We start from the raw sequence: 26,396 nt of genomic DNA, 5'->3' as shown, positions 1-26,396 counted from the left end.
GATGCCACGTTGCTGTGGCTGTGGTGTAGGCTGGCAGCTGCAGCTCCGATTGGACCCCTAGCCTAGGAACTTCAATGTGCTGTGAGTGCAGCCCCCAAAAGACAAACAAACAAACAAACAAAACCCCAAAATAAAACCCAGACTTTGACATTTCTTGTCTCTTTTCTTTCTTTTTTGCTTAAAAACCATATGAATTTAAAAAAATGTAGACTATTTTTTTGGAATGCTGTAGTTATAGCATACATATATATTGAATCCTAGCTCCATTACCATGATCTTCTAATTAATTTGTAATTGAAAACAAAGTTCAGTTAACAAAATCCCCTCAAAGATTAACACAGATTTTGAGTTTATTGTTTTGTACTTTTCAAACTACTTATGTGAATCTTATGCAGTTTTATCACAAACCACAATGAGACATCTCCTCGTGCCTGTCAAAATGGCTATCATCAAAAACAAGACAAATAACAAACGTTGGTGAGGAGGTAGAGAAAAGGGAAACTTCCTGCACTGTTGGTGGGAGTTTAACTTGGTAGAGCCACTATGGAAAACAGGGTATATGTTCTCAAAAAGCTAAAACTAGAAGTACCATATGACCCAATAATTCCACTCCTGGATATAGATCTGAAAAGAAGAAACACTAATCTGAAGAGATATATGTACCCCAGTGTTCATAGCAGCATTATTTACAATTGCCAAGATGCAGAAACAACCCAAGTGTCCACCAACAGATAAATGGATAAAGGAGATATGATATGGGGACACACACACACACACACAAACCCAATGTGTGTTTTTACTTAGCCTTAAAAAGAAATCAGATTTTGCCATTTGTAGGAACATGGATGGACTTGGAGGCAATTATGCTGAGTGAAAAAGTCAAACAGAGAAAGACAAATATTGCATTACATCACTTATATGTGGACTCTAAAAAATATAACAACCTAGTGACTCTAACAAAAAAGAAGCAGATTCACAAATGTAGAGAACAAACTAGTGAGAGGCGGCAAGTGGGCGTGGCAACATGGTGGTAGGAGACTGAGAGGTACAAACTATTGTGTGTAAAATAAGCTACAAGTATATATTTTACAACACAGAGAATATAAGCAGTATTTTATAACTAGAAATGGAGGATAACTTAAAGTTGTGAATCACGGTATTGTACACCTGTTGACATCTAATATTGTACATAACTGTATTTCAGAAAAAATAAAGGGAGTTCCCATTGTGGCTCAGTGGTAAGGAACCTGACTAGTATCCATGAAGATGCAGGTTTGCTCCCTGGCCTCGCTCAGTGGGTTCAGTGATCCGGCATTGGCATGAGCTGTGGTGTAGGTCGCAGACGTGGCTCGGATCTGGTGTTGCTGTGGCTGTGGCACAGGCTGGCAGCTGCAGCTCCAGTTTGCTAGCCTTGGACTTCCATAGGCTGAGGGCGCAGCCCTAAAAAGACCAAAAAGAACACCCCCTGCCCCAAAAAAGAGAACAGAAAAGAGAGAAAATAAATTGCCTAACTTTGGCTTTTCACCAACAACAATAAAATCTGAAGGGAAGAAGACACATGGCTTGCCGAAATTTAAATGACCTCTGTGTGGCAAAATCAAGGTAATGACAGTAGAGTTTTGGTTCTGAGGCCCTTTGTCGTGACCAGCAATGCCCAGGGTAAACTAGAAGGTCTGAAATCCTACCACTGCCATCTCTGAACCTTGAACCACTCTTTGGTACTTTGACACTCACACTGCATACATGAGCGTGGGTCACAGGCAACTTTACTGAAGAACTAAGAAGGAATCCAGCTTGTTCTCAGCGAAGAATGGAGACTAAATGCTGTGAAGGACCAGCTTCTTCTCTACCCCAGGAAGTTTCTGCTCCCCATCCAGACAGATGGCTCCAGTCCCCTCATACCCATTCCTGTGCAGCGTATTCCCTAAACCCTGAGAGTGTCTCAGCAGTGCAGGCACAGATGTGTCATCAGATAATCACAGACACTAGCTCTGGCTTCCAGGCCAGATTCAGGTGTTTTATGCTCTTTTATTGGCCTCAGCGTCACATACTGTATTCTCTGTCTTACAAACATGGGACTGGAAGGTCACTGGTATCACATGCTATGACAACATTAAGTGAGTTGAAGCACACGAAGTTTTCAAATATAAGTCCATCATATTCCAATTACAATTCGACAACTAAAATAATAACACTTAGAGGAAAAAGTAGTACCTGGATTTACTACAGATTTCACAATGATAATACTTTACCATGGGAATCTGGCCTTGTCACTGCAGCAGCTCGGGTTGCTGCTGTGATGCGGGTTTCCTCCCTGGCCCGGTAACTTCCCCATGCCACCAATGTGGCCAAAAATGATTTTTACCATGGGAGTAAAATTTTCTGTCTATAATAATGTCGTATTAACATATGTTTTAAATACTTTTCTGAAACATTGCAGAGTCTAATGCACACTTACGCCTAAGTGCTCCTGAGAGTATCTCCTAAAGACAGGATCTAATCCAGGATCACTGATTAGATGTTTGTGTTATGTCTCTTAGTGTGCTTTCTTTCTCACTCTACTGTGTCTGACCTTTTTTCCCCCACCCTCTCCCCGACTCAGGCCCTAGTGGTCTCTGGGACTCTTCCAAGTCATTGGAATCCTGAGTCTCACAATTTGAGTAGTCAGTTGGTTTTATGATAGCTGTAAGACTATTTTTGTTTGTTTGTTTTTGCTTTTTAGGGCGGCACCCACTGCACAGGGAAGTTCCCAGGCTAGGAGTCGAATCGGAGCTGTAGCTGCTAGGCTATACCACAACCACACCAATGCCTGATCCGAGCTGAATCTGCGACCTCCACCACAGCTCATGACAATACCGGATCCTTAACCCACTGGCAAGGCCAGGGGTTGAACCTGCAACCTTATGGTCACTAGTTGGATTTGTTTCCGCTGCACCACAGTGGAACTCCTGGAAGACGGTTTTTGAACCAGAATTGTGATTTGCACTTACTTGAATCATCTCCCTTAGAGCAGGGTGCACTTCTGCCTTGCAGGTAGTTTTGCCATGCAGACCTGAGGACACCTCTCGTGAGAACAAAATCATGGGTAAGCCTTTTTGATTTCGTCCTTAAAGTCAATCTCAAATACATGTTTGCATTTGTAGTATCTTTAGAGCTAGAGGTTAAAAGATTTTGCCGCTTTCCATTTATTCTTCAGGCAAGACATGCTTGGTTGGGAGAAGAAGAAAAGATTTTGGCTAACTTCCTTGCAAAGGCAATCTTGAGATTGTTCATGCAACCTATCAAGGATAGAATAGAGTATACTCCCACCTTCGCATGTAATATGAAACTTCCTTCGGCAGAGCTTCTCAGTGGTTAATGACAGTATTCTTCATGCTGGAATATACTGAACATATATGACTTGGAAATGTGAAGCAGTCTCGTACAAACAGCATGTTTCTGTGGCTTTTCCCTGCCACTACCCTCAACATTCTTTATCCTTAAATTTTTTGGTGTATTCCCTTAGGAAGTCCCAATATTTCAGAGTCTGGAAAACACTCACAATTTTGAAATTAGTTGTCTTTACAGGCCTTCAAGATGAAGAAGCAGTCAGAATAGCTCTTAACTGTCTCTTAACTAAGCTTTTGACACAAATCTTGCTGGGTTTTTCCCTCCAAACTAAAAATTACCAATGCCTCTGTGTTTAAGACTAGGTTAGACAAAGGATGTCTTTAATGAAAATGATTAGAGATATTATTTCACATCACAAAATTTTCATTTGTATTGCTCTCTGTGTGTGTGTGTGTGTGTGTGTGTAAAATTAAAAAACCCATTTGGCAACCAGCCACCAATCAGGCAAATTGTAAAATTATTTAGAATTTTTTTCCAAACTGTATATACCAAAGTCTATTTGTCTCAAGAACTGGACCAAGCATCGGATGATTTTTTTTTTTTTCAAATGGCTGCACCTGCAGCATATGGAAGTTCCCAGGTTGGGGTTGAATTGGAGCTGCAGCTCTGCCCTGTGCCCAGCCACAGCAGTACAAGATCAAGCCACGTGCATCTGCAACCTATGGCTCAGGTTCTGGCAATGCTGGGTCCTTATGCTGAGTGAGGCCAGGGATCAAACCTGGATCCTCATAGAGACATTGGGTCCTTAACCCACTGAGCCACAACGGGAACTCCAGATGATCTTTTTTTTTTTTTTTAAATTAAAAATTAGATATGGGTTGGAGTTCCCGTCGTGGCTAAATTGGTTAACAAATGTGACTAGGAACCATGAGGTTGCAGGTTCGATCCCTGGCCTTGCTCAGTGGGTTAAGGATCCAGCATTGCCGTGAGCTGTGGTGTAGGTTGCAGACATGGCTCAGATCCCGCGTTGCTGTGGCTCTGGTGTAGGCCGGTGGCTACAGCTCCGATTTGACCCCTAGCCTGAGAACCTCCATATGCCGCCGGAGCAGCCCCAGAATGGCAAAAAGACAAAAAAAAAAAAATTAGATATAGGTCACAATTGGTTCTTCTTTGGAAGAACATGCCATTTTCCATTAATAGTTTGCTTAGATTTTGATTGTACCAGAATGCATGTCAGAAAAGTTCAAATGATTCTCGTTTTTCTTACCTGGTAATGTCTTCACTACACAACACTGTTGATTTCTCATCATATTAATTCAGTATCAAGTAACAATAAAATCCTTTATTTGCTTAAAAACATAACTAATTTTTCGATGAAGTTTTAGGTTGAGTATGAATCCTAGAACTAAGTTAATTTTTGTAACTAAGGTACTTTTACCTTTTAATGATACAGATTCTGAGCATCAGAGAGCTACTTGTGTTCGTTGAAGTAATCAGTTGCTTTCCATTCTAGAAACATCAATTGTTTCTTTCTCATAATGATTCTTGCACTGTTTCAGAAGGCATTCCTGCCTGTTTCCATCATGCGCCAAATGTTTACATGTTGTGGTTCATTATTATATCACTAATTTTCTCTTACTGATTCAGAAGGTTCATGCTTATGCTCTTTAAAAGAAATGTTAAGAAACTTATGCACATATTTTGCCCACCTATTTAATTTATTTTAATATTTAGGAATAAATTTTAAGGTTTTTATGTAAATATTCAAACCCTGTATACATTTTTTTTTTTTAAACAAGAGCCAGAATGTGTTTTTAAAGAAGAAGTAGCGTCTCCATAAGTTGAGGCTGATTGTCTCATGAGACTCATGGTTGGTCTAAGGTTTATTTATTTATTTTTTCTTTTATTTATTTATTTATTTATTTATTGAATTTATTACATTTATTGTTGTACAATGATCATCACAATCCAATTTTATAGGATTTCCACCCCGTGACCCCAGTGCATCCTCCCACCCCCTGAACTGTCTCCTTTGGAAACCATACGTTTTTCAAAGTCTGCGAGTCAGTATCTGCTCTGCAAAGAAGTTCATTGTGTCCTTTTTTCAGATTCCACATGTCAGTGAAAGCATTTGATGTTGGTGTCTGATTGTCTGACTGACTTCACTTAGCATGATAATTTCTAGGTCCGTCCATGTTGCTAAAAATGCCAGTATTTCGTTCCTTAATGGCCGAGTAATATTCCATTGTGTATATGTACCACATCTTCTTGATCCACTCCTCTGTTGAGGGGCATTTAGGTTGTTTCCATGTCTTGGCTATTGAAAATAGTGCTGCAATGAACATCAGAGTACACTTGTCTGCGAGTCATGGTTTTCCCTGGATAGATGCCCAGTGGTCTAAGGTTTAGAGTGTCTCACTTGGAATGCCCAGTGGCAGTATGCTGCCCATGTAGACATGGCCAATCTAACAGAAAGTGGTGAAATATTTAAGTGACACTGTCATAGGAAATCCACTGATGAATAGTTGCCGTGATGACTAGCTTGAATGAAAGGGTTTATATTATTACTTTATTCACTTCTTAACACCATTAGAATTTTAGTGTGTGTCACCAGAATAGAACTCTTTTTAATACATTTCCACAAACAGTGCCCTTATGGGTGCATTATTAACCAAGTGTCCCCTTGGTCTAAGAGCATTAGAAAGAACATGAGAAACAGGACACAGGACAAGAAGACCCTGTGCCATGATCTGGGGAAGTATGAGACAAGAATGATTTGTCAGAGAAACTCCTATATACCTACTCACTTGTTAAATAATGTCATTTGATGTCTGCGAACTATCACTTGGAAGTGAAAACGCTCCTCACCAGGTTGCCCCAGGCACCCTTTACATCCTTGTTCCTCAGAGTGTAGATGAAAGGGTTGAGTGTAGGAGTCACCACTCCATAGAAGAGAGCCATGAACTTGGGCTGGTCCCTAGAGATGGAGGAAGGGGGCTGAAGGTACATGCTAATGCCTGGACCATAAAAGAAGAAAACTACAATGAGATGGGAGGAATATGTGCCAAAGGCTTATTTTCTTCCCTCTGAAGATTTAATCTTAAATACAGCATGTCTGATAGAAGCATAGGAAGCAAGAATGAAGCACAGTGGCACAGCTAACATGAAAATGCAAACAACAGAGAGTGTGAGCTCATTGGAGCCCTTCTCACCACAGGCGGCCTTTATCAGAACGGGAATCTCACATATCAAGTGATCCAGTGTGTTGTGACCACACAGTGGTAAGTGTAATGTGACAGTGGCCTCTGAGACAGCGTAGGTCATTCCACTCAGCCACACAGTGGCCACCAGTAGAATACAGGTGCACCGATTCATGATGAGGGTGTAGTGCAGCGGCTTGCAGATGGCCACGTAGCGATCGAAAGACATAAGAGCCAAAAGCAGACATTCTGTGCCTCCCATTGTGTGGAAGAAATAAAGCTGAATGGCACAGCCCAGATAGCTGATTGTCTTCTCAGATCCTCCCAGGTGAAACAGCATCTGAGGGACAATGCTTGTGGTGTAGCACATGTCCAGAAAGGAGAGGTTGGTGAGGAAGAAATACATGGGGCTGTGCAGACGGGAGTCTAAGGTGGACACCAGAATGATGGCTATGTTTCCCACCATGCCATGGGGTATGTTAGAAGCAGAATAATGAATAGAGGAAGCTCCAGCCAGGGATGATCCGCAAAGCCTAGTAGAATAAACTCTTCTGGATGGCTTTTGTTAATTCGTTCCATTATCTGCAGTTTGCTTCCCCTGTATCGGAGCAGTGGCAGGAAAGGTAGAAAGATTTTGAGAAATGACAAACACAGTTGTGTATAGTGGGACTATATGCACACAATTAAGCATCCATTCGTAGAAGATTGGGTGCAGTCACTTGGGTGGGTGGGGGAGGATAATTAAAAGATGTGACACCAGGGGACTTAATTTCTCCTCATGACCCTACAGCATAAAGACAGCTACCTTAAGCAAGTAACCAAACCTTTCTGAAATGGAATCTACTACTCTGTGTGATAAAGTTGACAATGAGCATGTCCTTGGGCTCTGGTAAGGATTGAATGCCAAGCAGAAGTGACTGTGTTTCAGATGCTCCAAAGTAATGCTTTTTCATCCCTTGGTTTGCAGAAATACCAGCTAAGTTTATTGGTTCCTACCTTCAGGTGCCCAATGAAGTAGATGTGGCTGGGTCTTAGGAATCAGATAGGTCTTTTTCAGAATCCCTGCTGCAAGGCCTTACTGAAATGTTAAGAAGAGTGAAAGGGTGGAGTTGGCTCTAGCACAAGGATTAGGTGGAGAGAACCTAGCCCTATCCCTTAGTTATCATCTAGATAGGCTTGTCCAGATGCAGGTTGAATTATTATATCATCCCCATGGGGACTAAGAAGGCTTTTACAATTTAAATCCATCTTGGTCATTTAGAATTGAGCAAGAAACTTAAACCCTTAGATGACAGCTTGCTGAAGTATAAACTGAGAGACTTCAGCTATAAATATGTTTCTCCCAACTCAAACATTTGTTGTTGGATGTCCCTTTTCTTGCATAACTACTTTGTTGAAACCTGGCCATTGATTGTTCATGTCAGAATTTATTATCTATCTTGTAGGAGTTTTTCTTTATCCTGGGGGCTTATCTTGTTTTTAAGTAAGGCCTTGGCCTGTTATCAACAGCTTACTTACTTATATGTAGCTACAAATAGGACATTTATGTCCAGGGAACTGGAACAGGAGGAAAGTATTTCCACTGAGGACCAGAGAGTCATTGGTTTTGAGGCAGCAGATTACATTTGTAGGCTGGCAAAGCACAGTTTTCACATACTCTGTTTCTCTGAGTCCTCAAGGCCATCGTGTGAGGTGTCACACCGAACTCCCCTGGGCTAAGATATTATTTTGATTCCAAAATAACCCTAGGTCTGTTGTGCACAGTGAGATAATATCATAACAATTCCAGCTAATACTTAATGAGCCTTGTGTGCCAAACACTACAGTAAACCTTTCAGACCCATGAATCATCTAGTACCTATCCCCAAACCTTATGACAAAGGAAATGTTAGTATCTGAATTGTAAGATACTGTTCATCATTCATCCCAGTTGTCTGCTAATGACTAGGGAGGTTCTAAAGATCAAAAAGCCATGAATCCCTTAAATGAGGTATTGAGATGGTGAGACTATAAATCCAGTTTTCAAGGTTCCATAGATGTATAGCTAAGCTCTAAAATTCTATGCTCGAACTCTAATCTTTTCCATGTCATTCTCCTGGTATTTCATTACTTTCAAATCTCTGATATCATGACATTTTGTCCAATTTTTCATCTACTTCCAGTGATTTTCCTTCCCTACATAGGGGACTATTTATCTGTGCATATTTTTTATGGCTTTGGCATTGCCCAAAGTGTGCAGCCATTCCCAGGTCAGAGGTCAAACCTGAGCCACAGCAGAGACCTAAGCCACAGCAGTGACAATGCTCAATGATGGGTCTTTATCCAAAAGGCAGCCAGGGAACTCTGTTTGAATATTTAAAGTCCCTTGTCTCTCCAGCTCCACTAACATTTTCATTCTAGTGTATCTTTTTTTTTTTTTTTTTTTTTGCCACACCCATGGCAAGTGGAACTTCCCAGGCCAGGGATTCAACCCATACTGCAGTTTTGGCTTTGCCACATCTGCAGCAGTGTGGGATCCTGAAGCTGCTGTGCCAAAAGGGAACTTCTCTAGTGTATCTTTTTGTACATCATTTCTCATCACACAGCATTTTATTTATATTGACAGGGACTTTTAAGTTATGTGTAGGAAAATGTTATAGAAGAAAGGAGAGGTTTTTCTCTGACTTCAAAACGTCTGGAGAAATCAGGTGGATGGGTCAACCCATCAGATTTCTACTGCATATTTTAAAAGTTCACATGATTGGATGAAGGCTACACATTTCCTTTAGGTATTTAATACCTTTCAGGAATAGTGTTTGTTCAAATTTACATGCCTTTAAGATGGGTTTAATTGATAGCCTGATAGAATCTGATTACAAAAAAATTCTAGTTGCTCTCTATAGGCACCAAACTAGTTCCAAAAAGTTTAGAAAGACTCCCAGCAACGAAATGCTTTCTTAATTCCCAGGATATATTTGGTACTGTGATATACACACATTCCAACCTTCCCTAAAAATGGATAGTTTTTAAAATGGGTCTTTTGACTTACCTTATGTTGATAACTGTAGTTTAAGCAGCAAAAGGAATTATGAAGGAACACAGCTGAATTTTTCCAACTTTCAGAGAAAGACAGAGAACCCTAGAGTACACAGATGAATATTTATGAATAATCTTTGGAAGTGTGTTTTCCATTTGATAAAATGCTGCCCCAAAGAAAAAAAAACCCAGATTAGGAAGACAATCGTAGATAATATCCAGAGTGCTTTGCAGACGTGCAATTTATTTTATTCCTGAGACTCTTGGGCATTATTTTCAAACAGCCCATTTATGCTTATCCCAGATGAGTCAGCAGGCAAACTTCCTTGGGACAGAGTTCTCCATGGAAATGCTTCTGATGTACAGTTAATTACCTCCTGAATATCGGTTGGTAGCAAGTCTCCTTTCTTGTTAATTTGGTTTAGAATAAACTCATTTGATTTCTGAGAGCACTGGAAACTACTTTTATTATTTAATTCATTTATTTCTCTTTTTAATGTTTCTTTTACTGTCATGATTTTTTAAAGTGAAGCATAATTGACATGCAACAATACATTATTTTCAGGTGTACAATGTCGTGATTTGACATTCGTATACCCTGCAAAGTGGTAACAGTAAATTTAGCCACCATCGGTCACTATACAAAGTTAAAATTTTCTGTTTTTTTCCTTTTTTTAATTAAAATTTTTATTTTTTATAATGATTGCTATTTTTTCCACTAGGGCTGATTCACAGTGTTCTGTCACTTTTCTGCTGCACAGCAAGGTGACCCAGTCACACATACATGTATCCATTCTTTTTTCTCACATTATCATGCTTCATCCCAAGTGCCCAGACATAGTCCCCAGTGCTAGACAGCAGGATCCCATTGCTTATCCATTCCAAAGGCTATCGTTTGCATCTATTAACCCCCAATTCCCAGTCCCTCCTACTCCCTCCCTGTCCCCCCCTGGCAAGCACAAGTCTGTTCTCCAAGTCCATGATATTCTTTTCCGTGGAAAAGTTCATTTGTGCTGTATGTTAGATTCCAGGTGTAAGTGACATCATATGGTATTTGTCTTTCTCTTTGTGACTTAACTTCACTTGGTATGAGAGTCTCTAGTTCCATCCATGTTGCTGCAAATGGCCTCATTTTGTTCTTTTTTATGGCTGAGTAGTAGTCCGTTGTGTATCTATACCACATCTTCCTAATCCAATCATCTGTCAATGGACATTTGGGTTGTTTCCATGTCTTGGCTATTGTGACTAGTGCTGCAATGAACATGCAGGGCATGTGTCTTTTTCAAGGAAAGTTTTGTCCAGATATATGCCCAAGAGTGGGACTGCGGGGTCATATGACAATTGTATGTGTAGTTTTCTAAGGTACCTCCATACCGTTCTCCATAGTGGTTGTACCAGCTTACATTTCTTGCCAACAGTGCAGGAGGGTTCTCTTTTTCTCCACACCCTGTCCAGCATTTGCTATTTGTGGACTTATTGATGATGGCCATTCTGACAGGCGTGAGGTGATATCTCACAGTAGTTTTGATTTGCACTTCTCTCATAATCAGTGATGTTGAGCATGTTTTCATGTGCCTGTTGGCCATCTGTATATCTTCTTTGGAGAAATGTGTATTTAGGTCTTTTGCCCATTTTTCCATTGAGTTGTTGGCTTTTTTGCTGTTGAGTTGTATAAGTTGTTTGTATATTTAGAGATTAAGCCCTTGTCAGTTGCGTCATTTGACACTATTTTCTCCCATTCTGTAAGTTGCCTTTTTTTTTTAATGGTTTCCTTTGCTGTGCAAAAGCTTGTCATTTTGATTAGGTTCCATTGGTTTATTTTGGCTTTTATTTCTGATGCTTTGGGAGACTGCCCTGAGAAAACATTTGGAAGGTTGATATCAGAGAATGTTTTGTGTATGTTCTCTTCTAGGAGTTGATGGTGTCTTGTCTTATATTTAAGTCTTCAAGCCATTTTGGGTGTATTTTTGTGTGTGGTGTGAGGGTGTGTTCCAGTTTGGCCGATTTGCATGCAGCTGTCCAGGTTTCCCAGCAATGCTTGCTGAAAAGGCTGTCTTGTTCCCATTTTATATTCTTGCCTCCTTTGTCAAAGATTAATTGACCGTAGGTGTCTGGGTTTATTTCTGGGTTCTCTATTCTGCTCTATTGGTCTGCCTGTCTGTTGTGGTACCAGTACCACACCGTCTTGATGACTGTGGCTTGTAATGTTGCCTAAAGTCTGGGAGAGCGATGCCTCCTGTTTGGTTTTCGTTCCTCAGGATTGCTTGGGCAATTCTGGGTCTTCTGTGGTTCCATATAAATGTTTGGATAGTTTGTTCTAGTTCTGTGGAAATGTCATGGGTAATTTGATAGGGATTGCATTGAACCTGTAGATTGCTCTGGGTAGTATGGCCATTCTTACAATATTAGTTTTTCCAACTCAGGAGCATGGACTATCTTTCTATTTCTTTGACTCCTCTTTAATTGCCTTGATTAATGTTTTATAGTTCTCAGGAGGTAAGCTTTTGCCTCCTTGGTCAGGTTTCTTCCCAGGTATTTGATTTTTTGGGGTGCAATTTTAAAAGGTATTGTATTTTTGTATTCCTTTTCTAATATTTCATTGTTGATGTACAGAAATGCGACTAGTTTCTGAATGTTAATCTTATATTCTGCTACTTTGCTGAATTTGTTGATCAGTTAGGGTAGTTTTAGGGTTGAGTCCTTAGGGTTTTCTGTGTATAGTATCATGTCACCTGCATATAGTGACCATTTCACCTCTTCTCTTCCAATTTGGATACCTTTTGTTTCTTTTGTTTTTCTGATTGCTGTGGCTAGGACTTCCAATACTATGTTGAATAAATAGCGGTGGTGAGAGTGGGTATCCTTGTCGCGTTCCTGATTTTAGTGGGAAGGCTTTCAGCTTTTCTCCACTGAGTAATATATTTGCAGTGGGTTTGTCATAAATGGCTTCTAGTATGTTCCCTCTATACCCACTTTGGTGAGGGTCTTGATCATGAATGGATGTTGGGCTTTGTCAAATGCTTTCTCTGCATCTATTGAAATGATCATGTGGTTTTTGACTTTTCTTTTGTTAATGTGGTGTATGAAGTTGATTGTTTGCATATGATGAACCACCCTTGTGCACCTGGGAAGAATCCCACCTGGTCATGGTATATGATCTTTTTAATTTATTTTTTATTTTTTATTTTTATTTTTTTGTCTTTATGCCTTTCTTAGGGCCGCTCCCGTGGCATATGAAGGTTCCCAGGCTAGGGGTTTAATCGGGTCTGTAGCTGCCAGCCTATGCCCCCTATGTGGGATCCGAGCTGCGTCTGTGACCTACACCACAGCTCATGGCAATGCCAGATCCTCAACCCACTAAGCGAGGCTAGGGATCGAACCTGCAACCTCATGGTTCCTCGTCGGATTTGTTAACCACTGAGCCATGATGGGAACTCCCATGATCTTTTTAAAATGTTATTGGATTGGGTTGGCTAAGATTTGGTTGAGAATTTTGGAGTCTATAGTCATCAAAGATATTGGCCTCTAGTTTCTTTTTTGGTATCTTTGTCTCGTTTTGGAATTAAGATGATTGAGGTGTCATAGAATGTGTTTGGGAGTGTTCCTTCTTCTTCAACATTTTGGAAAAGCTTAAGGAGGATGGGTATAAGTTCCTCTTTGTATGTTTGGTAGAATTCGCCTGTGAAGCCATCTGGTCCTGGACTTTTATCTGTAGGGAGTGTTTTTTATGACATATTCAATTTCCTTTCTAGTGATGGCTTTGTTCACTTGATCTGTTTCTTCTTGATTCAGTTTTGGCAACCTGTAAGTCTTGAGAAAGTTGTCCATTTCTTCTAGGTTGTCAAATTTGTTGGCATTCAATTGTTCGGAGTCTTCTCTTAGGGTTTTTTGTATTTCTGCTGAATCCGTTGTGATGTCTCCTTTTTCATTTCTTATTTTGTTTATTTGGATTTTTTCTCTCCTTCTCTTGGTGAGTCTGGTCAGAGGTTTGTCAATTTTGTTTACCTTTTCAAAGTACAGCTCTTGGTTTTATTGATTTTTTTAAATTTAAAAAAAATCTCTATTTCATTGATTTCCTCTCTGATCTTTATGATTTCCTTTCTTCTGATGACTAGGTTTCTTTCGTTCTTCTTTTTCTCATTCATTTAGGTGATGGGTGAAGTTGTTAATTTGAGATTTTTCTTTTTGAGGAAGGCCTGTATTGCTATGAATTTCCTTCTGAGCACTGCTGTTGCAGCATCCCAGGGATTTTGAGTGGTTGTGTCTTCATTATCATTTATCTCAGCGTATTTTCTAATTTCTTCTTGATTTCCTTCTTGACCCATTGGTTTTTTAGTAGCATGTTGTTTAGTCTCCACATAGTTAGTTTTTTCTCTTTTCTTTTCATGTGCTTGATGTGTGCTTTCGTGCCATTGTGGTCGGAGAAGATACTTGAAATAATTTCTGTACTCTTAAATTTGTCGAGGTTAGCTTTGTGCCCCAGTATGTGGTCCCTCATTGAGAATGTTCCATGTGCACTTGAGAAGAATGTATATTGTGATTTTTTTGGATGTAATGTCCTGAAAATGTCAATTAGGTCTAATTTTTCTGTTGTGTCATTTAGGATCTCTGTCGCCTTATTGATTTTCTATCTAGAGGATCTGTCCATTGGTGTGGGAGGAGTGTTAATGTCTCCTACAAATACTGTATTCCCATCGACTTCTCCTTTTTGTCTATTAGTATTTGTTGTAGGTATCTGGGTGCTCCTATATTAGGGGCATCTATATTGATGATTGTAATATCCTCTTCTTGAATGGATCCTTTTCCCATTAAGTAGTGTCCTTCTTTGTCTTTCTTCATGGCCTTCGTTTTAAAGTCTATTTTGTCTGACACGAGGATTGCAACTGCTGCTTTCCTGTCTTGTCCATTGGCATGAAAAATCTTTTTCCATCCTCTCACTTTCAGTCTCTCTGTGTCCTTTGCCCTAAGGTGAGTCTCTTGTAGACAGCAGATTGAAGGTTTTGCTTTTGTATCCAATCTGCCACCCTGTGTCTTTGGATGGGAGCATTAAGTCCACTGACATTTAAGGTAATTATTGATAGATATATATTTGTTGCCATTTTAATCCTTGTTTTCCAGTTGATTCTATGTTTCTCCTTTCTTCCTTTCTTTTTTTGGTTGGATGATTTCTGCTTATTTTTTGCCCAAGTACTTTTCTTTTTAGTTTTTGTGAATGTGATGTTTGGTTTTGATTTGTGGCTGCCCTATTTTTAAAGTATGTTAACCCCTTCCCGCATCTGTTTGCTTTAGCCTGATAGTCATATAGGCTCAAACACATTGTGAAAAAAAAAATCTATTTTTTCTTACTTTCCTTCCCCACATTCTATGATTGTGTAGTCCTTTTTTCTTTTTTTTAACATCTTCATATATATCTTTTTGCTGTTCCTTGTGTTTATCAGTGCTTTTACAGTAGCTTTTTTGTGTTGTTTTGTTTTTTAGAACTATGTGCAGGCTTATTCAGGTGACTGCTTTCCAATTGTGGTTTCCTCTATCCTAGGTTTCCTCCCAGGTTCGGCTCCTCAGCCTGTGGTTTTCGGCTCCCCGGCCTGTGGTGCACCACTCCCTAGCCCTTCAGGCTGTCTCCACCCACCCAACCCTAGTCGTCTCCCTAGAACTGAACTCTGGAGCCTGAGTCTCAGTGACCAGCCTCTGCCCGAGCGTCTCGGGCTGTGCCATCTGGGGCACTGGTGCAGATGGTCTGTGTGGCTCTCACTCTGTTTTGCCCTCCTTAGTCCAGTTGCTCTGCTTTTCTCAGAGACTTTGAAGTTCCTCGGCTCTGCTGATCTCCCTGTCAATAAGGTGGCCTCCCAGGGTGTGGGTTCCTTTTCTCTTCCACAGCTACCTCTCAGGAGTGCTATTCCTGTCCTGATTCCTTCTGTCTCTCTCTCTCTCCTCCTGCTTTTTTCTACCCAGTTATGTGGAGGGTTTCTTGCCCTTTTTGGAGGTTTAAGTTTTTCTGCTAGCATTCAATAGATGGTCTTTGTGGACTGTTCTACATGTAGATACGTTTTTTTGATGTGTTTTTCGGCGAAGGTGAGTGCAATGTCTTACCCCTTCGACATCTTTATCCTTCTCTAGAATCTCTGGACATTTAAATTAATTCTTCCAGTTCATGAGTGTAGAATATACTTGCATTTATTTGTGTGTTCTTCAGTTTCTTTCTTCAGTGTCTTTTATTTATTTTATTTTTTCAGGCCACACCAGCAGCACATGGAGGTTCCTAGGCTAGGGATCGAATTGAAGCTGTACCCGCTGGCGTATGCCCCAGCCACACCAATGCCAAATCTGAGCAGCATCTGTGACCTACATCACAGGTCATGGCAATGCAGGATCCTTAATCCATGGGAGTGAGGCCAGGGATTGAACCTGCATCCTCGTGGATACTAGTCAGATTTGTTTCTGCTGAGCCAAAATGGGAACTCCTCATCAGTATTTTACAGTTTTCAGTGAACTTGTTTTTCACCTCCTTGCTTAAATTTATTTCTAAGTATTTTATTCTTTTTGATGCAATGGTATATGGGGTTGCTTTCTTAATTGCTCTTTCTAGTAGTTGTTGGACCACAATTTTAAATAGAGTTAAGTTAGACCAAAGCTAGTTTGAAGGTTGTGGAGAATTTCATGTGAATTTCTTGAATATCTTACATTGTTCATTTGTAGAATTCTCAAATAAGGTATAATATTTCTGGCCTTAAACAATAAATAAGGGGACACAAAAATGAGTTGAAGAGAGAAGAAAGAACCATAAGTGGTCTTTCCAGTGAGGAAGAATAAAATAACAGTAAAAATCCTTAAAATACTTAATAATTTCCTAATATCAAGACTAAGAGCCCGTCTTTTCTCTCTCTCACACACACACAAACACATAACATCCCACATAATAGTAGTCTGATTTGTGTACCAACATTAAGATTTAAAAGTTACACACATAATCCATGAGTACATTACTTTGAAAAGCAAGTTCAAATGTACTGAATAACATGTACAAATAGTTATATCTCCCTTTAAACAGCCTCTCCCCATGGCCCATAATCTCACTGTCCTTTCTGTAAAGGAAACCACTAGTATCATGTGGGTGTGTATTGTTTCACTTTACAAGTGTGATGGGTATATTTCATTCTCTTTCATCCCTCACCCAGATCCACTCTTTATCCCACTGTGTATGTTGTACTCTATGCTCTACTCAAGAATCTGAATCAAAAGGTGTCCTTGGTATATAGCTTCCATTATAGTCAATGGGGGTCACCAGTTGAGGATTAGAGAAAGAGAGAACAGCTAGTTTGGTTTATTTTCCCTTGGCTCCCTCTCAGCTGGGACATATGAGGTGGCCTGTATTGCTCAAGCAAAAGTCATAGCTCTTGGAGATAGCTGTGTATTACGGTTTCTTTTTTTCTGGTTTCCAGTACCACTTCCCCACTTTGTTGCTTCAGGCCTTGGGTGTGTGACAGACGTCCACTGTGGCTAGTTCCAGGGTAGTACATGTACAGTACACATATAGATGCCCCTTGTTGGGGTTCTAAATCCTTCTCATGCCTTTGTTGATACTTCCTTTTTTCAACTTCCCTCATTTTCTCAGGTGGAGCGTGCCAACTATTTTATGCTGGGATTATAGCTGATATAACTCTCCATTTACAGATGGACCAAGATCATTCCATGCTTCACAACCTTTTTTTTTTTTTTTTTTTTGGTCTTTATATGGCTGCACCCACAGCATATGGATGTTCCCAGGCTAGGGGTCAAATTGAAGCTATAGCTGCTGGCCTATGCCACAGCGACAGCAACGCCAGACCTGACCCATGTCTGTGACCCACACCACAGCTCACAGCAGTGCTGGATCCTTAACCCACTGAGTGAGGCCAGGGATTGAACCCGCAACCCCATGGTTCCTAGTCAGATTCGTTTTGGCTGCACCATAATGGGAGCTCCCATGCTCCAGAACTTTTGAAATCACCATTTCTCCTGCCTCAAATGCTCTTGGAGTTCCCGTTGTGGCTCAGTGGTGAAGGAATCCGACTAGGAACCATGAGGTTGTGGGTTCCATCCCTGCCCTTGCTCAGTGGGTAAAGGAACCAGCGTTGCTGTGCACTGTGGTGTAGGTCCCAGACGCGGCTCGGATCCGCGTTGCTGTGTCTCTGGTGTAGGCTGGTGGCTACAGCTCTGATTGGACCCCTAGCCTGGGAACCTCCATATGCCACGGGAGCGGCCGAAGAAATGGCAAAAAGGCAAATACATAAATAAATAAATAAATAAAAAATAAAATGCTCTTTCCCTGATTTCATCCTGGCCAGCTCCTTCCTGTCTTTCAGTTTTGAGCTTAAAGATCCCTTCTAAGAATGGATACCCAAAATGAATTTACTTCCCAGTTTCTCTATAGCATAATCTTTTAAGTTTCATCGAAAGAGTAGTTTCTAAGTTATTTTACTTTCCAATTCTCTCTCTGAAAGATATAAATTTTATCACAATAGTAGCTCAAAAATTCTAATGAAATTATTATTATAGACATGATTTTTATAGACATACATGCACACACATTTTCAATGGCACAGAAATTGTCAAATCAATAATTTAAAAAAGATACATATTTTTACAAATCTCTGATATGCTTTTGCTGCCTTCTATATGGTTTGGTATGTTTTGTTTCTGTTTTTATTATTCCCAAATTAGTTGGTAATTTCCCTTGTAATTTCTTCTGAGACATTTATTATTTGGAAGTGCATTGTCTAATTTCTCTGTACTCATGTTTCTCAACATTTTTGTTATCCATTGTATCTCATTCTGTTTTGTTTAGAGGACATACTTTCAGTCATTTTACCTTTTTTGGGGGGGCTGCACCTATGGCATATGGGAGTTCCCAGTCTAGGGATAGAATTGAAGCTGCAGCTGCCAGGCCTACCCAACCTACAGCACAGCTCACAGCAACACCGGATCCTTAACCCACTGAGCGGGGCCAAGGATCGAACCCTCATCCTCATGGATAGTAGTCGGGTTTGTTACCACTGAGCTACTGTGGGAACTCCACTTTCAGTCATTTTAAATTTATTGTAACTTGTTTCATGGCCTGACCAATGATCGATTCTGTAGAATATTCCATATGCAATGAGAAATATGTATATTCTGCTTTTGTTGGGTGAAGTGTTCTGTAGATGTCTGTTAGTTTTATTTTGTTTATATTGTTCACATCTCTCTTTCCTTGCTGATAGTCTGTCTAATTGTTCTATCCATTGTTTTAAGTGGGGCATTGAGGTTCAACAGTTATTGTGGAGTTATCTATTTCTCCAGTTAGTTCTGTTACTTTTCATGGTATGTATTTTGGCAGTCTTTTATTAGATGCCATATCTATCCATATCTTCTGGATGGATAGATCAAATTTAACTTTATAAAATTTTTTTGACTGTAATAACAATTCTTGTCTTTATGTCTATATTTTCTGATATCCACAAAACTTTTAGTGCTCTCTCTTTTTGCTTTATTTATTAATTTTTTGAAGTACAGATGTCTCAGAATATTATAGAAGTTTCAGGTGTACAGCATAGTGATTCACTACTTTTATAGGTTATATGCTATTAAAATTGTAGCAAGATAATGGCTATAATTCTCTGTGTTAGACAATAAAACCTGGGTTTCTTATCTATTTTATAGGTAGTAGTTTGTATCTATTAATCTCATACCTCTATCTTGCCCCTCCCCTCTTCCCTCTTTTCATTGGGAACCACTAGTTTGTTCTCTGCATTTGTGAATCTGTTTTTGTTTTCTTAAATACATTCATTTTTTTTATTTTTTAGATTCCATATATAAATGATAGTGTGGAGTGTTTGTAAGTATGTCACATCAATATGTCTTCTTTATCTCCTTTATCCATTCAAGTGTTGATGCACACTAAGTGGGCACCCATATCTCGGCTATTATTAATAATGCTGCTCTGAACGTTAGGGTGCCTGTATCTTTTCAAATTCGTGTCTTTGTTTTCTTTAGGTATCTACCCAGAAATGGAATTGCTGGATCATGTGGTCGTTCTATTTTTGGTTTTTTGAGAAATCTCCGTAATGTTTTCCATAATGGCTGCACCAATTTACATTTCTACCAAGAAAGGACAAGGGTTTCCTTTTCTCCATATCCTCACCAATATGTGTTATTTGTGTGGTTTTTGATTATTAACATTCTAGTAGATATGAGGTGATATCTCATTGTAGTTTTGTTTTACATTTATCTAATAATTAGTGATGTTGAACATCTTTCGATGTGCCTGATAGCCATGTATATGTCTTCTTTGGAACAATGTCTTTTCGGATCTTCCACCCATTTCTGGATTGTTTGTTTTTTTGATATTGAGTTGTATGAGCTTTTTATATATTTTGGCTCTTAGCCCCTTATCCATCGTATCATATAGGCTTGAGTATTGTCTTCTATTCAGTAGGTGGTCTTTTTTTGTAGATCATTTTCTTTGCTATGCAAAAGCTTTTAAGGTTAATTAGTCCTATTTGTGTGTTTTTGGTTTTATTCTTTTTGCCTTAGCATGTGGATCCAAAAAGAATTGCTATGATTTATGTCATTAGAATGTTCTGCCTATGTTCTCTTCTAGAGTCTTATGGTTTCAGGTCTTACGTTAAGGTCTTTAATCTATTTGGAGTTTGTTTTTGTATAGGATGTGGAGAAATGTTTTAATCTTATTATTTTGCATGCAATTGTCCAGTTTTGGATTTTTTGAAGACTATAAAACTTACCAAAATTAGTAAGGGAAACAAAAAGGATTGTGCTGTAAAATTGTTATTAACTTTCTTTTTTTCTTTGTTGCTGTTAGGGCCACACTTGTGGCATATGGAATTTCCCAGGCTAGGAATCGAATCGGAGTCCCAGCTGCTGGCTTATGCCACAGCCACAGCACTGGGCTATCTTAGCTGTGTCTGTGACCCACCCCACAGCCCATGGCAATGCTGGATCCTTAACCCATCGAGTGAGGCCAGGGATCGAACCTCCATCCTCATGGACACCAGTGGGGTTCGTTACTGCTGAGCCACGACTGGAACTCCCAACTTGCTTTAATTTTTAAAAATCATTCATTTTTCTTGATTAATCAACATATTTATAAATAATAATCTGTAATGCATGCAGATAATTCCTGCCTATTTCTGTAGCATAATTGTTAATTAGTTATTTTTTGCATGTTCAGATTATTTTTATCCTTTATTAATGGCACATAGATCTAAATACAAACCACAATGTATTAAGTTTCAGTCTTCAGTGAATCAGACAGCTTTTGCTGAAATGGGCATATCTGGCAAAACAGACATCTCGGTCATTAGTAACCATCACTATCATTCCGTGACTGGTGAATTACCACATCTTCTTTTTCTTTTCCAGCTTTATTGAGATGAAATCGACAAATAAAATTGTGAAGACTTAAGGTGTATAATGTGATGATACATAAATCAAATATATATCCCTCGATGTATGTATCCATTGTGAGATGACCACCACGATCAAGTTAAGTAGCACATTTGTTGCAGCATGTGGTTATCTTTTGTGTATGTGTGTGGTCAGAAGAGTTAAGATCCGTTCTGTTAGCAAACTTCAAGTACATAATTCAGTGTTATTAACTACCATCACCATGCTGTGTGTTAGATCCCCAGAACTCATTCATCCTATGCTGTAAGTTGTCACGGTAGCTGTCACAGTTCTCCATTCTTTGTCCTATACCCACTGCTATGTGGGTAGCTGAGAATCTCTCATAGATCACAGCACCTCCCTGAGAACGAAATGTTCAAAGCCAAGGTAATGTTCCTATAGATGCCTCAAGCGACTAGACTGTGTTATAACGATGTCCATTTATCTTAAGAGCAAGTTTTCGGATGATTTCCAAATGTATTTGGTCAGGATTCATCTGTACCTATGTAAATCTGTACCTGAAAATGTTTAAAATTATTTATATTATTTAGTGTTAGTTCAGTTTTCTTCTTCCATCCTTGAATTTAAATAGGAGTTCTCCTTCTTTTGAAAAACATTTTCACCATGAGGACTCTGGTGAAAATTTCCCCTAATTTTCTTTTAATAGTCTGCAACAGATATTTCTGATGGTTTTTTTTTTTTGTGTGTGTGTGTGTGCCCAAACCTGCGGTGAACCCGGGACCTTTTGGATTACTTTTAAAATTTTAATGATTTTCATTTTTTTGGATGTTTACATATTTTTATAGTACACACAACTCAAAAAGGAACTATTTAACTCTATGTCGTGTACCAATAATTAAGATTGAAGAATTTTGAAACATTTTTATGGAAGGAAGTAATGTACATTACAGAGCTAATAGGGCATAAAGAGACATGTGGGGGACACTATGTGGAAGCAGTACCCCAGTGACCACCGCAGAAGTCATACAGACCCCTCAGGGGCTCGAAAATGCCTAAGAGTTTAGAGTGAGAACTTGTTAGGCTTCTGAGATATAATCTGGCAATTTGTGCTTTTAGCTTATACTTTAGCCTAAATGGGAACATTTTGGGAAACCTGTCTAGTGTTGGACTCATCTATTAAAATTCTTTGGTAGCCAACTTCCTTCCAGAATTTGGTAATGAGAACTTTAACTGTGAGTACAGAGGTATCTCCAAAATAACAATCACTGTTATTCAAGAAGGTTCTTACAAAACAGATTGACAAGTACAGTTCTTCCCTTCTTTCTTCTTTCCCTCCTTCCTTCCTTCTTTCCTTCCTCTCCCCCTCTTAATTCCTTCCTTTTTTTTTGTCTTTTTGCTTTTTGTTGTTGTTGTTGTAGCTATTTCTTGGGCCGCTCCCTCAGCATATGGAGGTTCCCAGGCTAGGGGTCAAATCGGAGCTGTAGCCACCGGCCTACGCCAGAGCCAGAGCTTCCCGGGATCCGAGCCGTGTCTGCAACCTACACCACAGCTCACAGCAACGCCGGATGGTTAACCCACTGAGCAAGGGCAGGGACCGAACCCGCAACCTCATGGTTCCTAGTCGGATTCATTAACCACTGCTCCACGATGGGAACTCTCCCTTTCTTTCTTTCTTTCTTTCTTTCTTTCTTTCTTTCTTTCTTTCTTTCTTTCTTTCTTTCTTTCTTTCTTTCTTTCCTTTCTCTCTTTCTGTCTCTCTCTCATTCCTCGTAGGTTGACTCTACATCTTTTTCAAAGGGCAACTTGTGTGGTCCTCTGGTATCTACCTATGAGCCAATACTTTTTTCTTGCCTAGAGTTCTCCTAAGAGCTACCTTGACTTCCTTGTTCCGTAAACTGTAGATGATGGGGTTGAGCATGGATGTCACCACGGTATAGGAGAGGGCTAGGAGTTTACCTATTCCTGGTGAATGGCTAGCCTTGGGTCTCAAGTAGGTGACAGATGCTGAGCCATAGAAGAGTGTTACTACAAGTAAGTGGGAAGAACAGGTGGAAAGAGCTTTTCGGTGACCCTCAGGTGAGGGCATGCTGAGCACGGCAGCTAGAATTCTGCCATAAGAAGCAATGATGAGTAAAAATGGGCTGGAAATGCAAAGGATGGCCACAGCAAAGACTGCAGCCTCATTATGGGAGGTATCTCCACAGGCAAGTGCCAGGATAGGGGGGAGGTCACAGAAGAAGTGGTCTATTTCACAGGGGCCACAGAAGTCCAGGGAGAAAATATAGTTGGTCTGGCCCAAGCCCACCATGCAGCCCACTCCCCAAGAAACCATTGCCAAATGGACACAAACTCCACGACTCATTCATGTTGCATAGTGAAGTGGGGAGCATATGGCCATATAGTGGTCAAAAGCCATGGCAGCCAAAAGACAGCACTCACTGATACCAAAAAATGTGAAGAAAAACATCTGTGTGGCACACCCCTCCCGAGAGATTCCTCGGGCCTCGCTCACAAGGCTCTGCAGCATCTTGGGTATGACAGAGCACGTGTAGCCAATCTCCAAGAGAGACAGGTTGGCCAGGAAGAAGTACATGGGGGTGTGGAGGACCGGGTTGGACCAGATGGCAGTGGCTATGAGAGCATTGCCCATCAGTGATGCTAAGAACATGAGCAGGATGAGGGTAAACAAAAGAAACACTGTTCAGTGACCTCAGAGAATCTGGCAAAGGCAAAGCGTTTGACAGACATGCTATTGTCCTGCCACAAGGAACAATTGAAGGTCATGCCTGAAAAAAAGAAGGCAAGGTCATCATCAAGAGTCTTTCAGAAGGAAAGATGAATCTTTCTCTTACTCTTAACAAGCTCTCATGAGCCAGAGAGATAGATTTCTTTTCTGCTATTCTAAAATTCAAAGTTTGGAAGTTACCCTCATCTTGAAACCAAATTCTATTGTATGTTTATTATCCTGGTTGATTTGTCAGAAATATATCTGGTCAGTAGACATATAATGGAAAAAAATTAAGTAAAATTCTTTCTCCTCTCTTTTTTTTTATCATTTGCCAAATACTACCAAATAAAGGTCCTCCCATACCTACCTATTTCTTTCCTATTCTTTAGCCACTGACTTGCTTTCTTTACTCATTTATTAAACACTATTTATTGAGCAAAGAGTATTTTCAAAGTATTTTTCAGTTATTATTGTAGGTCCTGGATTTAATATGTAAAAAAAGATGGAAAGAAGTAGACTGATTCAAAATTCATAAATGTGAAGTAGCAACTCTGCACGATTACAGGGACCATCAGCGTATATGACTGTTGAAAAAGTTGCTCGCGCATCAAGCATTTTATTATAAAGCAGTTACACTTATGTTAAAGTATTATTAAGCATTTGCCTTGCACTGTGATTGACTTAATTATAAAATTTAATATCTATGTTTCCCACATAGCAACTCAATTCAGTTAAGGCTGTGGCAAAGAAAACAGACAATAGTTTACTTATTTTTTTTTTAACCCCAAATATTTTCTTAGATGTCCTGACTTCTCAATCATAGCCTATGCAGTTGCATAGAAAACTCTGGATGTGAAGAAATTGTCATCCCTTTTGTCAGTTAAAAACATAAACGTATATCTTACTCATTCTGTCTTTGTGGATCTGGGACAAATTGCAAGTTTCCCCGGTGACTCTGATGGAAGGAACAAGGCGGAAATTCCAACCAGCAAAGGCGAATGCCTGACTCTTTCTTAACTAGGGACATCACAAAATTTCATTTCATAAATATCTCTCGCCATTTAGACTGTAGACAGCAAATGCCTGTGCTGTGGGTTGGTGTCAGAGGGTGTGGGAATGAGAGAAACCTGCTGGTGGATGGCCCACAGTGTGGGCTGACTGCACAAAGGCTGATGCCTGCTCTTAGTCATGTGATATTCTTAGACCTGCAGGGTGAATTAAAAAGACATCCTGTGGTAAGTACTTTTTAAAACCTCACAAACTTCAGAGACAGTTGAAAAACTGAGATATCTGAGATAGTGAAGATCTGTGAATGCTTCTAAATATTTTAACAGTCAAAGAAGGATACTCTGTCTAGAAGTAAATATTAAATACTATAGAAGTAAATGTATAGGTCTCATTAGAAGTGAGAAAGCAAGCAAATGTTGAATTCTCTTCTTCCTCGCTCTCACTTAGAATAATTTCACATCAGGTAAAATCAGATTTTTTTCATTACACTTTCTATTGTTTTCTGGATTTGCTCTCTGTTGACCTTTTGTTGGTTGACCTGAGATCCATGTACTAGAGGCCAGCTTTGTGTACATACCAAGAATGTTTAATTTTAATCATTGCCTACAGAAAGAGCGTGAGATAGTCAAGGCAGGTGTCAGGGGTCTGCAGAAAGGAGCATCCCAGGTAGTACAATTTGACATGAACATTCTCTGTCTCTCATCTGATAATATTTTCTTGACCTAAAGTTTCTGATTTATCATGTCCACATGAAGGAAGGATGATGAAGCCCTTCCCATCTTTCTTGCTGAGTCGTTTTGTGTTAAACGTGCCAACATTGTACAGGCAGTGATGAATTCAAAATAAGAAATTAAAGTGTACTTTATCACCCTCAAAAACCCTTGCCCTTTAGAAGTCTCATGTTACGAACTCATAGGACTCTGCATACAATATTGTCTGCTATTGCCATTATATAAAAATAACCTGTATTAAGAATCAGTCACCACCTGAATATGCACTGTTTTGTTAATCTAAAGATATAGGCATTTCATGCCCAATGATAAACTGTTTTATAGATTCCTGCTCAGTGTAATGAAAGGTCAAGTGGTCATTGAACATTGACAAGATTCTGCAGGTTTAAATCTTGAGATGGAGTTTTAATGATAGCCGGATATCTGAAAGAAATACATCGAGAAGGAGAAAAGATAAAGTTAGTAGCTCATGGCTTTGCTTCATGTGTCACCTTACCCAGCCCAAGATCCAAGACATGCACATTCCCTGCAGCTCTGCTTTGGAAATAACCCAGCAGAATTGATTCATTTGGAGTCAGCTCCACATAATTAGGACCGTTCTTAACTGACTCAGTCCCTTCTTAATCTCTTTTTTCATAATGAAATGTTTATTTCCTGTCAGCCAAAGGAAAACATAAGATAATGATTAGATATTTTACCTAAAACACTTAGTACAGTGCCCAGAATACAATAAAAACTCAATAAATATTAATCTTCATTATGCTAAAATTATCATTTCCAAAATGCTTGAATAGTAGATATAATTTATGTAAATTGGTCATTAAATATTGCATAGATGATATCCCATTGCTTCCCACCATTTATCCATAGTTATTTCAGCATCACTTAGTATTTTAACGAAGTGAGGCCTTAACATAAGCTAGCAGAAACTGTTTTATCACTTGATGGGAATAACAGGTACAGGATAATGGAGGCATTTCCAATTACCCAAAGATAAGAGATATG

The 26,396-nt window shown here is 39.5% G+C and overlaps 1 protein-coding gene and 1 pseudogene across 1 annotated transcript; both read right to left on the bottom strand.

Moving 5' to 3' along the window:
* Positions 1-6,171: 6,171 nt before the first annotated feature.
* Positions 6,172-7,109, bottom strand: LOC146401428 (olfactory receptor 2B11-like; annotated as a pseudogene).
* Positions 7,110-22,746: 15,637 nt separating this feature from the next.
* On the bottom strand, positions 22,747-23,708 carry LOC396796 (olfactory receptor 10C1). The gene is given in 2 exon segments (XM_003128277.4): positions 22,747-23,615; positions 23,618-23,708. Coding segments are annotated over 2 exon segments (960 nt in total).
* Between the last annotated feature and the right edge of the window lie 2,688 nt (positions 23,709-26,396).

This window comes from Sus scrofa, chromosome 7 (genome assembly GCF_054392235.1).
Source record: "Sus scrofa isolate SSC_HxYL_T2T_F1_AM1 chromosome 7, Sscrofa_HxYL_maternal_Yorkshire_Landrace_v2.0, whole genome shotgun sequence".
Classification (NCBI taxonomy): Eukaryota; Metazoa; Chordata; class Mammalia; order Artiodactyla; family Suidae; genus Sus; species Sus scrofa.
The sequence above is the reverse complement of the archived record's forward strand: the minus strand, read 5'-3'. Positions and strand labels throughout refer to the sequence as shown.